General features: G+C 43.5%; 1 protein-coding gene across 1 annotated transcript in view; it reads left to right on the top strand.

Annotated features, from left to right (window-relative positions):
- The window catches only part of LOC144491448 (ephrin type-B receptor 1), a 596,080-nt gene that overhangs the window by 483,590 nt on the left and 94,500 nt on the right, over positions 1–17,990 (top strand). Inside the window, exon 6 of the mRNA XM_078209272.1 lies at positions 3,108–3,232. Coding sequence (XP_078065398.1) covers positions 3,108–3,232 — 125 coding nt within the window. The remainder of the gene's footprint in view (positions 1–3,107; positions 3,233–17,990) is intronic.

The following is a 17,990-nucleotide window of genomic DNA, read 5'->3' as shown; positions in this document are numbered from 1 at the left end:
ATGGAACAAATCTCCATTGTTTGAAAGCACAGTGATTTCAATGGGTGCTACTCTAATCTACATGTGAAGTGCAAACAGCAAGCTGAGGAACAGCAGGAGGTCATTCAGCCCCTCGAGCCCATTCTGTGAGTCATGTGATCATGGCTGATCTGGCTCTCAGCCCCATTTATTCCCTTTTGCTCCATATCCCTTAATGCCAACAAATTGTCCTGAAATTTTCAACTCTGTCCCGGCATCCATAGCGTTCTGAGGAGCGATTCCAGATTTCAGTTTACCTTTTTGTGGAATTAGTGTTTCCTGGCATCACTTCTGAATGATCATGCTCTAATTTCAAGAGGCCGAAATCAGGCACTGGATGTAAATGCTGTCCGTATGTGTAAAGTACGGAAGGCTGAAGAAGCAGAATATGGAACTTAAACATGGTGTTCCATACAGAATCTTTTAGATCAATACCATAAGACATAGGAGCGGAAGTAAGGCCATTCGGCCCATCGAGTCCACTCCACCATTCAATCATGGTTGATTTCAACTCCATTTACCCGCTCTCTCCCCAACAACTTGTAAATATTTAGCACTATGTAGATACTTTATGTACTTTAAAACATCTCAAGGCTCCCCAAGTGGCCTCCTTCTGCTCCGTAACAATTCTGCGGTTTTGATTCTGAAAGATAAGACAAGACAACAAACCATATAAATAGATACTAGGACAGGAAACCAAATACTTGTTCAATGGGATCAGGAGAGGCAGATGGTTTTTTGCGAGGAAATCTTAGAACATAGGGTCTTGGTAACTGAAGGCATGGTCACCAAGTCATGAACAAATGCAAACATTTTGATCTCACTTCCAGTAAGGAATTTTTAAATCTGTTATTTCTCCAGATATGGGAGTCATTAACAAAGCCAGCATTTATTGTTCAACCCTAGTTGCCCTTGAGAAGGTGGTGGTGAGCCGCCTTCTTGAGCCACTGCAGCCCCTGTGCTGTAGGCACACCCACAGTGTTGTTAAGGAGAGAATTCCAGGATTCTGACCCAGCAACGATGAAGGAATGGTGATTTATTTCTAAGTCGGGATGTGAGTGACTTGGGGTGGAAGTTGCAAATGGTGGTATTTCCATTCACCTGTGGCCCTTGGCCTGCTAGATGGTAGAGGTTTCAAGTTTAAAGGGTACTGCCTATGGAGTCTTGGTGAGTTGCTGCAGTGCATCTTGTAGATGGTGCACCCGGCTGCCACAGGTGTTGGAGAGAGATTAAATGGAAACTAATGTTACAGTACAGCAGGATATAATATGTGGGAAAGATTAAGAGGTTAAAAATATTATCGCAGCAGCACATTCCCTTTGAACAGACACCCTTCTGTGCATCAGGAGAGATCTTGCTGATCAAATGTTGAGGACAACAAAAATCGGGGATAGGTCCGAGTCCAGATTCAAATGGACGGATACGTGGACTGAAGTTCGGCATGAAGCTACAGTGGATGTTGTTAGCTGCTGGCATAAACAAGAAGAGCTCTAGAGAACTGGCAACTCTTGCAGTTCCCAAATGCGGAGCAGCAATCTCAGTTCTCTGGATGGCAGACACACACACGATACATACAAATACAGCTGGAAAGAATCCAGTAGAGACAGTATTTGCATAAATTCAGTCCTCATAATATTAGCTGTTTAAATCCTTATTATTATTTTGACTAGACCAGAATGTGCGTGTGTCACAACATCATCTTGCAAAATCTGACACCAGCACAAACATTGCAAGCTGAGAAAAATTAATAAACTTGAATGCCTGTGTTTAGTGCATGTCTAATACAGATAGAGAGTGAGCGAACTCTTGACGAGACAGAAACAACAATAAAATAAATAAATGCTGCACATCTGAAACAAAACCAGAAAAACTGGAGGTACTCAACAGCTCTGACTGTATGGAGAGAATGTAGATGGGCAAATGTTTCGAGTGTATTAGAACCAGAATGTATGGCTACACATATGATCAGAAGACTAAAAGAGACAACAGACTCAGAAAGGAAACACTCTGTGGAAAGATGTTATCGGACACCTCAATTGTGGAATAAACAGAACATATAACTTGGCTTGAGGTGTCATTATTTGCACTGAAGCCACCATTCTGTGTATGTGACACTTTCCTTCCCCATTTTCATATTTTCAAATATGTCCCTGATTTTTCAGTTCTGAAGGAGGGTCCGCACCCAACATATTGACACACTTGATATAGAATGATGCATCAATTGCCATCTGATTCACAGCAACGTGTGTTCCAGTTATAGTTTTATTGTTTTCAGTTTTATAGCTGTGTTTCTTTCTCCACAGATGCTGACTGACTTGCTGTGTATTTCCAGCTCTTTGTTACTTTATGACAAGTTGAAAGTAAATGAGTACAGATGTTCACTCAGTGGAAAAAGCGAGCAGGCCCTCAAACTTCCTTCTGGACTTCTGTTGTGTGAAGTTTATAATCAGCAAGCCTGACTCAAAAGGAAAATACCCCATAGGTTCAAAGAAAAAAACAGACTCGATAGAGAATGATATATCAAGCATTCTGATTCATAGCAGAGAGTTCCAGTTATAGTTTTGTGATTTCGAATTGGACTGAAATGGTTACCCAATCCGGAAAAACAGTTTTTGTTTAGTTGACCAATTCAACTTATCAGAACAGGAATCCATTTGAAAATCTATTTTCTGAAAAGAAAAAAGCAATCTAAACCAATTTGGCCTTGGTCCAAATGGAGTTCCCAGCAAGGGGGGGGTCTCCATTGCTCTGTACAGGTGCAATTTGAACCACAGGAAACAGCCATTATTTGTGCAAATTGAACTGCAGGTGATAAAAAAAAATGACTCTCACTGGCCCCTTCTCAATATCAAGCAACAATTTAAATGCTTTTCCATCTGGCCAAAGTGCAATGGTTTTTGCTCAATACTGACCATCAGGTGGACGGACTTCTGACAACTCTCCAGATATGAAACCAATAATCTTATGATCAGCAGGAGATTTGGTTATTTTGAAACAAAAGCCTAGAAGAAAATGAGTTGGAAGTGTTTCTCCTCTTTGAAAGAAAGCACAAACTTTTTTAAAATCCTTTTCACTTCTGTTTCCTGCAGCTCCCTCTACAGTTCCCATCATGCACCAGGTGAGCTCTACGATGACCAGCATCACTTTATCTTGGCCACAGCCTGATCAACCAAATGGTATCATCCTTGACTACGAACTGCGGTACTATGAAAAGGTACAGTGACTTTTATATAACCTGTGCATCATATTGGAAATGGCATCAATATTTTGTGCTTGCTGAGCTTATTGGTTTTATCGATTTGAAAACTTGGTAAATCCCATTGAAAAGTCAAAGTAAGTTCTGATTAAATCAAAAGAAATATTGAATTGCATTTTTGTAGCATCATATTTCAAGAATAATAAGTAATACCAAACTTGTGGAAAACATTGGTTTGGTGGCTATTCGAATACTGTGTGCAGCACCTCTTTATAGGGATGAGATTAAAGTCAGAGAAATCTTGGGATGCTGCCAACAGTGGGAAACTCTTATTCTGAGGAGAGACTTGAGATACTGAAACTATTTGCACTGGAGCTGTGAAGAGGAGATTTAATGGAGCTTTTTAAAATAGTAAAGAGTTTTGGAAGGATGAAAAGAGAAAATCTCTTGCTTTTGATTGGAGTGCAAGATAAAATGGTCATTAAGAGAGTGAGAAGAGTGATTAGGAGAAATGTCTTCACATGGAAGGTTTTTTGAAGTATGGGATACTTTACCATGTGGAGTGGATGAGGCAAAGACCATTGCATCTTTTAAGAGAAAATTAATAAATACTTAAAGTGGTAGAAAATAGAAGAGCAGGTCAGAGACTCCTGATTTCAAAAGCCTTTCCACAATCTACAAGGTACAAGTTAGGAATGTGATGCAATGCACACCTACCACTTTTCTGAATAGGTGCAAATATAACAACACTCAATAAACTTGATACCATCTGGGACAAAGCTTTTTGCTTGATATAGCATCACTTCCAGCACCTTAAATATTCACTCCTTCCACCCAGAACACCTGTGGCTGCGGTGTGCACCATCTTTAAGATAAGATGCAACATCTTGATAAGCTTTGGCACCACCTCACAAATCTGTGACCACTGCCATCTAAAAACACAAGGGCAGCAGGCACATGGGGAACACCACAACCTCCAAGTTACCCTTCAAGTCACACCCCATCCTGACTTGGAAATATATCAGCATTCCTTTATCATCACTGGGGTAAAGTCCTGGAACACTCTACCCATTCTGGCGTTGGACTGATCACTCACCTGATGAAGGGGCAGTGCTCTGAAAGCTCATGCTACCAAATAAACTTGTTGGACTTTAACCTGGTGTTGTGAGACTTTTTACTATGCTAAATTAACCCCAGTGTCAGAGGGATTAGCAGGGTAAATGTGTGGGGTTACAGGAATAGGGCCTGGGTGGGATGTGGTTGGTACAGGCTCCATGGGTCGAATGGCCTCCTTCTGTACTGTAGGGGTAAATGTGGGAAAACCTTGACTAGAGGGATTGTGGCAGTTCAAGAAGACAATAAGAAGGGGCGGCACGCTGGCACAGTGGTTAGTACTGCTGCTTCACAGTGCCGGGGATGGGGGTTCGATTTCCAGCTTGGGTCACTCTCTGTGTGTCTGCTTGGGTTTCCTCCAGGTGCTCCGGTTTCCTCCCACAGTCCAAAGATGTGTGGGTTAGGTGGATTAGCCATGCTAAATTTCCCCTTGGTGTCAGGGGACTAGCTAGGGCATGGGATTGTGGGGATAGGGCCTGGGTGGGATTGTGGTCGGTGCAGACTCGATGGGTTGAATGGCCTCTTTCTGCACTGTAGGATTCTAAGATTCTATGAACTCGCCACCTTATCAATGGCAACTAGGGAAGGGCAAAAATTGCCCATTTTTCCAGCAATGCCCAGATCCCAAGAATTAATTAAATAAAACATAGGCCCATGAGGAGAGACAGGGCAGCATGATTAATTTTGGATTCGTAGATTCATAGAATCCCTACAGTACAGAAGGAGGCCATTCGACCCATGGAGCCTGTACCGACCACATCCCACCCAGGCCCTATTCCTGTAACCCCACACATTTACCCTGCTAATCCCTCTGACACTGGGGTTAATTTAGCATAGTAAAAAGTCTCACAACACCAGGTTAAAGTCCAACAAGTTTATTTGGTAGCATGAGCTTTCAGAGCACTGCCCCTTCATCAGGTGAGTGATCAGTCCAACGCCAGAATCTCCACATCTTAATTTAGCATGGCCAATCAACCTAACCCGCACATCTTTGAACTGTGGGAGGAAACTGGAGCACCCGGAGGAAACCCACGCAGACACAGGGAGAACATGCAAACTCCACACAGACAGTGACCCAAACCGGGAATCGAATCCAGGTCCCTAGTGCTGTGAGGCAGCAGTGCTAACCACTGTGCCACCGTGCTGGCCAATAATGTAAATAGTGTAATAATGAGTATTGAGTGAAATTGTGAAGGACTGTGACCTGTAGTGGAATTCGACCAGAGTGAACAAGACGAAGCAACGCAGCTATCTTAACAGGCAGATTAATATTGAAGATCTTCAGAAGGGGTTGGGATAAGAAGTCGAGAAAGCAGCGGCAGAATGAACTAGCCAGTACGGATGAAGAGTTCCTGAAGGAGCGCAATGGCGGCAGTTGAGAGCAGGGGGCTGATGAGGCAGAGCTGTGGTGCGGATAAAGAGAACCTGCTTTTTGAGGGTTGCAGTCACTGGAAAACTCGAACAAAGATCTAACACAAATCGAATGAACTTCCCTAGTGTGGTAAATGTCAATGATTTTACCAACATTGCATCCATGGTTGCGCTTTAAGGGTGGAATTGTCTAGCCCTTCCTGCTGGCAGGGTCTTCCAGTCCTGCCGAAGTTGATTCCCACCGGGATTTCCCCAATGATAGCACAGGCAAGGAATTTAAATCACCATTGAACTCGATGGGACCAGAAGCTCCCGTCAGCGGCTGATAACGAACTGTTCCCACTGCTGGAAAACCAGCCACAAGGGATGGCAGGAAGGAGTTGGAGAATTCCACCCAAGTTTGTAATTTGGGGGTCAAATACAGTTTTTTGATTCCTTTTAATTTAGTTATTTAATTTAGTTTAGCTGTGATAAGAAGATGCTAAATTAAGAAGGATAACTAGTCTGTGAGTCATTGTGGAACAATGAGTCTTGAACAATTGAAAAGATGGTAGTACAGCTTCAAGGTAGTCAACATATGTTATTCTTGGTAAATGTCCTGATGAGTGCAGGAAGAAAAGTTTCAGCAAAGGAGTCTTTTTTTACAACCGTAGTGCACATGATGTGGAGTGCAATTAATTGTCACTTGGGAAACATGGCTTTATGAATGGGGCTCAACATTGTTATGGGCAAATTATATTTGAAGAACTTGATTCAGTTCTTTGAAACAGGCGAGAAGGTTGTTGTTGTGTATATGGTCTTTGATAGATTGCCTCATAATGTGGACAATCCTTTCTGTTGCCATGTACCCACCATCAGCATTTCTCTTTCTCTCTCTTCAGGAATATGTGTAGAATGTGTTCAATACTGAGCAAATCTGCCTCTTTGTCAATGTGCCTTAATTTTAAGCAGAATAGTCGTGGCATCAATTGTTTTTTTTTTCTTTTTCAACAGCAACCATGCTTGTGGCTGCCCTGAGAGAAACTAATACTTTGTTCCCAATTCTAATCATTGAAAGTGGGCTGAGAGTGCCCTAAAGTCATTTCACAGTTGACGGAGATGAGAGCAGTGTTAAAACCAATCAGTCCAGGCTGAATTCGTGTCTAGGGCACAGAGATATGCTAATCTGTGTCATTCAGAGCCTAGCACAGAATATTTTTAACCTCTCTGAATAAATTTGGTAAGTACTTAGATGGAAAATGTTTTCAGAACACAGCCTTTTCTGCTAATTTGCATCAGCCAGTGAAAAATTCCAAATGATGTGACCATAGCCTTCAGTTATTTATAGGAACAACCACCAACTAGTTGTAGAAATTAGCTGGTTATTGGATTAGATTGTTAACTGTTTATGAAATCAAGTCAACTATTAGTCATTGGATCAAATCTTCAGTTTCCCCCATGGTCGGCTCATGAAGAAAGTAAGGAGGTGTGGGATAGAGGGAAATTTGGCTGATTGGATAAGTAACTGGCTATCTCATAGAAGACAGAGGGTGGTGGTGGATGGAAAATTTTCAGACTGGAGACCAGTTACCAACAGTGTACCACAAGGATCAGTGCTGAGTCCTCTGCTATTTGTGATTTTTATAAATGACTTGGAGGAAGGGGCTGAAGGGTGGATCAGTAAATTTGCAGATGACACCAAGATTGGTGGAGTAGTGGATGAGGTGGAGGGCTGTTGTAGGCTGCAAAGAGACATTGATAGGATGCAGAGCTGGGCCGAAAAATGGCAGATGGAGTTTAACCCTGATAAGTGCGAGGTGATTCATTTTGGTAGGACAAATTTGAATGCGGATTACAGGGTCAAAGGTAGGGTTCTGAGGAATGTGGAGGAACAGAGAGATTTTGGGGTTCATATCCACAGATCTCTGAAGGTTGCCACTCAAGTGGATAGAGCCGTGAAGAAGGCCTATAGAGTGTTAGCGTTTATTAACAGGGGGAATGAGTTTAAGAGCCGTGGGGTTATGCTGCAACTGTACAGGACCTTGGTGAGACCACATTTGGAATATTGTGTGCAGTTCTGGTCACCTCACTATAAGAAGGATGTGGAAGCACTGGAAAGAGTGCAAAGGAGATTTACCAGGATGCTGCCTGGTTTGGAGGGTAGGTCTTATGAGCAAAGGTTGAGGGAGCTAGGGCTTTTCTCTTTAGAGCGGAGAAGGTTGAGAGGTGACTTAATAGAGGTTGATAAGATGATGAGGGAAATAGATAGAGTGAACGTTCAGAGACTATTTCCTCGAGTGGATGTAGCTGTTACTAGGGGGCATAACTATAAGGTTTGTGGTGGAAGATATAGGAGGGATGTCCAAGGTAGGTTCTTTACTCAGAGAGTGATTGGGGTGTGGAATGGACTGCCTGCTGTGGTAGTGGAGTCAGACACTTTAGGAACTTTCAAGCGGTTATTGGATAGGCACATGGAGCACACCAGAATGATAGGGAGTGGGATAGCTTGATCTTGGTTTCGGAAAAGGTTCGGCATAACATCGTGGGCCGAAAGGCCTGTGCTGTGCTGTACTGTTCTATGTTCTATGTTCAGTTGGTTATAAGACCGGGTTGCCAAGTAAGGCTTCCTTTGTATTTTCTTTCTTGCTCTGTACCTTGCAGCTTCTCCAGCCACACGATCAAACAAAGACAGTTAATTTATTTTCATATTCATTCATGTGATGTGGGCACTGCTGGCTAGGCTACCATTTATTCTTCATCCCTAAAACAGGAGGCAGCTAATCATCTCCAGCAGTTTTATTGCACAGGCAGAGAAACAGACATCTTTCCAAGTTTTCAAACCGAACACTTCCTGTCTTCACCTCAAAACCGCCTTTATCTTTCTCACTGCTTCATACCTGTGGATGTGAAAGTCAGTGCTTGTGCCTTTTATTGATTAATGTGGCAGCAGTTCAGCCTTCATGAACTCTAAAATAGCTGAGGTAAAAAAAAACAGATCTGGTGGGTCTTCTGCTCATCGAGTTGTGGGAGATTCATGCAGTGCGAGGGGTCACTTTCCCATTCAACACATTCCAGTTCAGCATCAGGCAGGTCAGGCTGGAGCTTGCGTTCTGTCCCTCATGGCACTGTATGGCTCCGGTGCATTTAAAATAAAATAAATGAAGTTCCAGGCTTATCTTTCTTTGCATGGATGAGCCATGGTACTGTAAACCCACTCGCTGTGGACTACATTGTCCTGAAATTACATTAAAAGTGAAATATTGACTTTTTGAGACTAGAATCCAAATTTATACCCAAAGTGAATCCCTTTAACAGAAGTATTGATTTGATGATATCCAGAATGTTTTTCTGTTCCATTTGAATACATTGCTTTTCTTTAAATGTTACCATCAAAAATACCTCTCTGACTGTTTCTTTTGATGTCTCACAGACAAGGAAAGTAATTGTACTCCCTGCAGAGTGAACATAATGACATAAAATGCTGGTTATTAAGGAATTGCAGCCACTATCAATGGACTGGTAATTTTCTATTGCATTTTCATTCCGTTCTTCTCAAAGATTTGTTGTCTTTCAATGACGATAATAAAGTATTTATTTAAAAGCTGCATCTTTGCTTCTTTTTGAGAACCGATTTGGGCTAGCAGATTATTATAGCACAGAAACAAGCTTTTTTTATTCTTTCACAGGATGTGGGCTTTGCTGGCTGGGTCAGCATTTATTGCCCATCCCTAATGGCCCTTGAGAAGGTGGTGGTGGTGAGCTGCCTTCTTGAACCGCTGCAGTCTGTGTGGTGTAGGTACACTGTGCTGGTAGGAAGGGTGTTCCAGGATTTTGACCCAGCAACAATGAAGGAATGGCGATATATTTCCAAGCCAGAATAGTGAGTGGCTTGGAGGGGAACTTGCAAGTGGTGTTCCCATGCGTTTGCTGCTCTTATCATTTGAGGTGGCCGTGGTCATTGGTTTGGAGGCTGCTATTGAAGGAGCCTTGGTGAGTTGCTGTGTGCTTGTTATAGATAGTACACACTGTTGCCACTGTGCATCAGTGGTGATGGGGGAGAGTGGATGTTGAAGGTAGTAGCTAGGGTGTCAAACAAGTGGCAGTTTTGTGCTGGATGGCATCGATGTTCCTGAGTGTTGTTGGAGTTGCACTCATCCAGGCAAGTGGGGAGTATTCCATCACACTCTTTACTTGTGCCTTATAGATGGTGGACGGGCTTTGGGTAGTCAGAAGGCGAGTTACTCACCGCAGAAGATCCAGCCTCTGACCTGCTCTTGGAGCCACAGTATTTATGTGGCTGGTCCAGTTCAGTTACTGGTCAATGGTAATCCCCAGGATATTGATGGTGTGAGATTCAGCAATCATAATGCCATTGAATGTCAAGGGGCAATGGTTAGATTCTCCCTTGTTTGGTCTCTTGTTAGAGATTACCATTGCCTGGCATATGTGTGATGTAATTGTTACTTGCCCAAGCCTGGATATTGTCTTGCTGCATTTGGACATGGACTGCTTCAGTATCCAAGGAGTCACAAATGGTGCTGAACATTATGCAGTCATCAGCAAACATTCCCACTTTTAAACTTATGATGGAAGGAAGGCCATTGATGAGACAGCTGAAGATGATTTAGCCTAGGGCACTACCCTGAAGAACACCTGCATTGATGTCCTGGAGCTAAGATGATTGACCTCCAATCACCACAACCATTTTCCATTGTACCAGGTATGACTCCAGCCAGCAGAAAGTTTTCCCCGATTCCTATTGAATTCAGTTTTGCGAGGACTCCTTAACGCCACACTTGATCAAATGTAGCCTTGATGTCAAGGGCAGTCACTCTCACCTCACCCCTGGCATTCAGCTGTTTTGTCCATGTTTGAATCATGGTTGTAATGAGGTCAAGAGCTGAGTGCCTCTGGCAAAACCCAAACTCAATTTTCTGCAAAAATGGAAACGAGCAGCACCCAAATTGAATGCTGTGTTGAAGGCCTTGAAATGATGTCCCTGGAAGGTCAAAAAGCACCCACCTCTCAGCCAGCCTCGGGTTTCAGAATATCGAGATCTTATTTTCCATGAATTGAACCAAAGATTATGATAGATGGAAGTTGATCTTCTACCAAGAATTCTACAATGACCAACAACTGCAGGGTACAAAACAAATTCAATCAGTTTAATCCACGTTGGGACATCCCATGGATGTTCTTTTTGGTGCAAGTGTAGACTGATGCAGGAGAGTTACTGGAGACATGCTGTGAAATGCAGATCATTCATTAACATCCAAAGCACGGTCGTCATATCCCTCCAAGAAACTTGGAGGGGAGGATTTCAGCTTTGGTGGAGTGTTGCTCCATAAAAGAAAATGCCTGCAGCACTCACCACACATCACGCTCACCATTTGCCCACTTGTCTCATTGTGAACCTCAGTGCCAGCATGTCCACACTCTGCTTAAAGATCACCTCACTAGAATGTGCATCCCAGTTCCTGACTGACAGTGCATTTTGTTTGCTGACGATTGCCGTATTTAGCAGCTCCAAGGTGGAACAGGGTGAGCTTGTTGGCATTGAGTCTTTGTCATATCACACTGAGTCTCACTGAGATTTGAGGCTCTGAAGGAAAGGCCTGCTCCTTTCCATCTCCCAGCAAAACACATTAGGGGAAGTTTGGAAATGGCTGGTTATGTAAGTGTCTGAAATGAAAGGAAAGAAAGAAGACTGGTTTGCAAACAAGTCAACTATTAAACCCATAATAATACAGTACTATAAAGAGTTTTGTTCAAATCACAAGCACAGGTTCTTATGAGGCACTGACAGCAGTAGTCTGTATTCCAGTCTAATCTTGTCATTCTTTGCATTGTTCAACGTATTTAGTGCAACATAAATAATAGCAAAAGAACATTTCTTGAATAATCAGAAAGAAACAGTGCAGGAAATCCACAGTAGATCTGTTAGTTTCTGAAAGGAGAAGGTTCAGATGTTTCTGGTCTCACCTTTCACATGCAGAATGATGAAAGAGAAAAGATGAGAGAATAAAACCAAATGGAGAAGGAATAACCAATCAAAGGAGAGGGCAGTAATAATTTAGTAACCACCCGCCTCATGAACTAGTTTTAGTTCGTAATCAAGTGACTTTGAACATTTTTGAAAAAAAAGGTCCAGGTGAGGGCAGCAGAGCGGCGAAGGTGATTGGTGGTTGCAGGTCACATTTGCATAAGGGCACTCACTGCAACCAGAAGGTGGGTTTCCGGAAGACACCTTCCTACTTCGAGTGAAGGCAAGTGTCCAGGTGAGGGCAGCAGAGTGGTGAAGGTGATTGGAGGTCACATTTGCATAACTGCAGTCACTGCGACGAGAAGGTGGTTTGTGGAGGAGCTGCTGTGAAGGGACAGTTAAGCACTAAACACTACTTCAGTGTTTCCCTCCCTACCTGGAAATCCACGAGCAGCACTCCGAAAGCTAATGGCATTTGCTACCAAATAAACCTGTTGGACTTTAACTTGGTGTTGTTAGAGTTCTTGACAGAAGCCAGAGGGCGGTTGCAGAGAATTGTTTTTCAAACTGGAGGCCTGTGGCCAGCAGTGCGCCTCAGGGATCAGTCCTGGGTCCACTGTTATTTGTCATTTATGTTAATGATTTGGATGAGAATATAGGAGGCATGGTTAGTAAGTTTACAGATGACACTAAGATTGGTGGCATAGTGGACAGTGAAGAAAGTTATCTCCAATTGCAGCGGGATCTTGATCAATTGGGCCAGTGGGCTGACGAATGGCAGATGGAGTTTAATTTAGATAAACGCGAGGTGATGCATTTTGGTAGGGCAGGGCAGGACTTACTCAGTTAATGGCAGGGCATTGGGGAGAGTTACAGAACAAAGAGATCCAGGGGTACATGTTCATAGCTCCTTGAAAGTGGAGTCACAGGTGGACAGAGTGGTGAAGAAGGCATTTGGCATGCTTGGTTTCACCGGTCAGAACGTTGGAATGTCTTGTTAAAGTTGTACAAGACATTGGTAAGGCCACACTTGGAATACTGTGTGCAATTCTGGTCACCCTATTATAGAAACGATATTAAACTAGAAAGAGTGCAGAAAAGATTTACTAGGATGCTACTGGGGCTTGATGGATTGAGTTATAAGGAGAGGCTGAATAGATTGGGACTTTTTTCTCTGGAGCGTAGGAGGCTGAGGGGTGACCTTATAGAGGTCTATATAATAATGAGGGGCACAGATCAGCTAGATAGTCAATATCTTTTCCTAAAGGTAGGGGAGTCTAAAACTAGAGGGCATAGGTTTGAGGGGAGAGATACAAAAGTGTCCAGAGGGGCAATTTTTTCACACAGAGGGTGGTGAGTGTCTGGAACAAGCTGCCAGAGGTAGTAGTAGAGGTGGGTACAATTTTATCTTTTAAAAAGCGTTTAGATAGTTACATGGGTACGATGGGTTTAGAGGGATATGGGCCAAATGCGGGCAATTGGGATTAGCTGAGGGGTTTTTTAAAAAAGGATGGCATGGACAAGTTGGGCCGAAGGGCCTGTTTCCATGCTGTAAACCACTATCACTCTGTAAACCACCACTATAACTAAGACTGATCTGGAAGGTTCTCTCTGAAAGTGTGAAGCAACTCTAATAGTAACTTTCAAAAGGGAAATGGATAACATTGCAGGAGTGTGGGGAAAGGAGGGTAGTGGGAGTAATAAGATATCTCTTTCAAAGGGCTGCACAGAGACAATGAGGCAAATGATCTCCAATCTGCGTTAAGTATCTATAATTCCAATAATTCTCTGCTGATGATACCTGATTTTTCACTAAAACTGCATTTGATCTGAGATAATCACTGGTCAATCACTAGTCAATTTGAGTGTGTCATGGAGGAAAGCCACATCAGGTGGATGCAGTTGGAACTTTGCTTTTAATATTTCATTGGTAAAATCCTCTCAGTTAGGCATCAACCAACCTCCTTTCTGGGGGAGAAACTAGATCACGAGGAAGGGGGAATATACTCACCCCAGGCCTCAATCAAACCATTTGTGCTGTCCTCAGAATAGCTGACAGTGTTGAACTGACCTGTGATTGCACCAGATATGAATCGTTGACAAACTGGGTGACTGGCAACCTCTGCTTCCAGTCACTTAATACCAGCCCTGAGAAATTGTTCAGCACATTAGTGGCTAATTAGTTTATAATTAGGTAAATCTGCACTGAAACCAAAGACAATGTGTAATTAATCATTCTGACCCAGAATTTCCTCCACATCATTTGCACTGTTGTTGTACCTTTAAACAAAGCGGTACATGCGCGATCAGAGGATGATGAAAGAAAGAATTTACAGAGGAATACTAGCACAGAAACAGACCATTCGGCCCAGCCTATCTATGCCGGGAAGTACGTCAGAGACTTATAATGTAATAATGAAGCAAGGTGTGAGGTTGGATCTCAAACCCAGGATCTCTGATGAGACAGATGGAGTTTTTCCAGCATATTCTGTCTTTGGAATCATGGATAATACGACACAGATGAGGGACCACTTGCCTCATTGTGTCTGTCCAGCTCTTTGAAAGAAACATCTTATTATTCCCCACCTCCTTTCCTTTCCCCACAGTCCTGCAACATTGTCTCCTAGCCAATGTTGTTCCTTTGTTTAAGAAGGGTAGCAAGAATAATCCAGGTAATTACAGGCCGGTGTGCCTTACATCAGTGATAGGGAAATTATTGGAGAGGATTCTTCGAGACAGGATTTACTCCCACTTGGAACTAAGTGGACGTTTTAGCGAGAGGCAACATGGTTTTGTGAAGGGGAGGTCATGTCTCACTAACTTGATCGCGTTTTTCGAACAAGTGACGAAGATGATTGAGGGTTGGGCAGTGGATGTTGTCTACGTGGACTTCAGTAAGGCCTTTGACAAGGTCCCTCATGGCAGACTGGTGCAGAACATGAAGTAGCATGGGATCAGAGGTGAACTGGCAAGGTGATCACAGAACTGGCTCGGTCATAGAAGACAGAGGGTAACAGTGGAAGTGTGTATTTCTGAATGGAGGGCTGTGACAAGTGGTGTTCCTCAGGGATCAGTGCTGGGACCTTTGCTGTTCGTAATATATATATATAAATGATGTGGAGGAAAGTGTAACTGGTTTGATTAGTACGTTTGTGGACGACATAAAGGTTGGTGGATTTGCGGACAGCGATGAGGACCATCAGAGGATCTAGCATGATTTAGATAGGTTGGAGGCTTGGGCGGAGAGATGGCAGATGGAGTTTAATCTGGACAAATGCGAAGTAACGCATTTTGGAAGGTCTAATAAAGATAGGAAATATACAGTAAATGGCAGAACCCTTAAGAGTATTGATAGGCAGAGGGATCTGGGTGTACAGGTACACAGGTCACTGAAACTGGCAAAGCAGGTGGAGAAGGTAGTCAAGGAGGCATACGGCATGCTTGCCTTCATCGGCCGGGGCATTGAGTTTAAAAATTGGCAAGTCATGTTGCAGCTTTCTAGAACCTTAGTTAGGCCGCACTTGGAATATAGTGTCCAATTCTGCACGCCACACTACCAGAAGGATGTGGAGACTTTGGAGAGGGTACAGAAAAGATTTACCAGGATGTTGCCTGGAATGGAAGGTATTAGCTATGCGAAGAGGTTGGAGAAACTTGGTTTGTTCTCACTGGAACGACGGAGGTTGAGGGGCGACCTAGTAGAAGTCTACAAGGTTGAGGGGCATGGACAGAGTGGATAGTTAGAAACCTTTTCCCAGCGTGGAAGAGTCAATTACTAGGGGGCATAGGTTTAAGGTGCGAGGGGCAAGATTTAAAGGAGATGTACGAGGCAAGTTTTTTACACAGAGGGTGATGGATGCTTGGAACTCGCTGCCGGGGGAGGTAGTGGAAGCAGATACGATAGTGAGTTTTAAGGGGTGTCTTGACAAATACATGAATAGGATGGGAATGGAGGGATATGGTCCCCGGAAGGGTAGGGGGTTTTAGTTCAGCCGGGCAGGCTTGGATGGCTGAAGGACCTGTTCCTATGCTGTAATTTTCTTTGTTCTTTGTTCAAGGATTTATCATTTTTCTTTCAAACGTTATTATTGGAGTTGCTCACCCCACACTTTCAGAGAGAACTTTCCAGTTCAGTCTTAGTTCAAAGTCACTTGTTTACAAACTAAAACAACTTCATGAGGAGGCTGACAAGTTAAACCACAGTACTGGCCTACATGCCTTTGAGATATGAAATATCTTTGGAGTGTACTAGTTGTTTGAAATGCGCCAACCCATGTGTGCTTATTTATATATCTATCAGTCCAATAGGAAACCTCTTCCCAGTTTTTTGATTGCACTGTTCAGCCTGATCAGTTCAGTAGACTGGAATAAGAACCAACAATGTATGGCATCTTTCAGCTGTGTAACCCCAGTTACCCTTTCAGAGGGATGTAAAGGCTCTGTTCAAAGAAGAGCAGCAAAACTCTCCCTGTTGTTCTGGCCAATATTTTGACTTGAACTAGATTATCTGGCCATTATCACATGGCTGTTTGTGGAATCTTGCTGTGCATAAACTGACAGCTGTATTTCCTACATTACAAATGTCACATGAACAATGAAGTAAAGGTGTTACAGTGGAAGAAGAAGTTGGACAGGGCAATTTTTGCACTCAAGGGGAGATCTGTAGCGGCCATACAAGATTACGAGTTAGGAGTGCCAGTGGGCAGTGTGAAGGTTCCACTCAGAAGGTGAAGAGTATGTTAATGTTCAAGGTGGGAAGAGGAGGGAGAGGTGCCCGGTGTAGTGCCTTGACTGTACTACTGAGGATGTGGACTGTCTCAGTCCTGGGGACGAGGGGTTCTGCAGAATCAGTGCCACCTAATCTCCAGCTCGGTGGCTTAGTGTCCGTCTTACCCAAGCAGGCTGTTAATCCTCAATGTCCCATAGTAGGCTTGGAGATCTAAATAAGTGAAGTTGTGCATTAAAAGCAAAATACAGTGGATGCTGGAAATCTGAAATAAAAACACAAAATTCTGGAAAAACTCAGCACGTTTGGCAGAATTTCTCCCACTCTAGCTCTGAAGAACAGTCATACAGACCTCTCAGAATCCTGACAATGCAGAAGGAAGCCATTTGGCCCATTGAGTCTGCACTGATTCTGCAAAAGAACATCTTATTCAGGCCCACCCCCACCCTGCCTCATAACGCATGGCCAATCCACCCAACCTACATATCTTTGGACTGTGGGAGGAAACTGGAACATCCAGATGAAACCCACGCAGACACAGGGAGAACATGCAAACTCCACATAGGCAGCCACTGGAATTGAACCCAGGTAGCTGGCGCTATGAGGCAGCAGTGCTAACCGCTATCTCTCTCCACAGATGATGCCAGACCCACTGAGTTCATCCAGCATTTTCTGTTTTTTTATTATGCAAGTGAAGTTGTGTGTTCTGCCCCTCATATGCTTCGCTACCACTTCCAGTGAGAACAGAGAATTTGGTGTTCATTCAAATCTCCGTTGACAGCAGCAAGATCGGATAATCCCAGCTGCCAGAGAGGTCGGAGAATTTCAGCTGATATCTTTAATAGCACAGCTCTTCCCTGCAGTATCAGTTTGGACTGTGTGCTTTGGTCGCTGGAGTCAGTTTTTGAATTCACGCTCAGTCGAGAGTACTAACACTGGGCTATGATGTAAAAGGTTTCAAGGCACTATTCAAAGAAGAACAAGGCAGTTATGTCAACCTCATGCTCAACATTCAGCCCTCAATTAACATTACTGTCTCACTGACGCATCATGCCTCACTAACTTAATCGAGTTTTTCAAGGAAGTGACGAAGATGATTGATGAGGGTAGGGCAGTGGATGTTGTCTACATGGGCTTCAGTAAGGCCTTTGACAAGGTCCCTCATGGCAGACTCGTGCAGAAGGTGAAGTCGCACGGGATCAGAGGTGAGCTGGCAAGGTAGATACAAAAACTGGCTCGGTCATAGAAGACACAGGGCAGCAGTGAAAGGGTGTGTTTCTGAATGGAGAGCTGTGACAAGTGGCGTTCCTCAGGGATCAGTGCTGGGACCTTTGGAGCTGGGACTGTTTGGAATATATATAAATGATTTGAAGGAAAATGTAACTGGTTTGATTAGTAAGTTTGCGGACGACACAAAGGTTGGTGGATTTGCGGATAGCGATGAGGACCATCAGAGGATACAGCAGGATATGGATCGGTTGGAGGCTTGGGCGGAGAGATGGCAGATGGAGTTTAATCTGGAAAAATGTGAGGTAATGCATTTTGGAAGGTCTAATACAGATAGGAAAGATACAGTAAATGGCAGAACCCTTAAGAGTATTGAT

Source organism: Mustelus asterias, chromosome 3, assembly GCF_964213995.1.
Source record: "Mustelus asterias chromosome 3, sMusAst1.hap1.1, whole genome shotgun sequence".
Lineage (NCBI taxonomy): Eukaryota > Metazoa > Chordata > Chondrichthyes > Carcharhiniformes > Triakidae > Mustelus > Mustelus asterias.
Note: the sequence above shows the minus strand (reverse complement) of the source record. Positions and strands in the feature narration are given on the sequence as shown.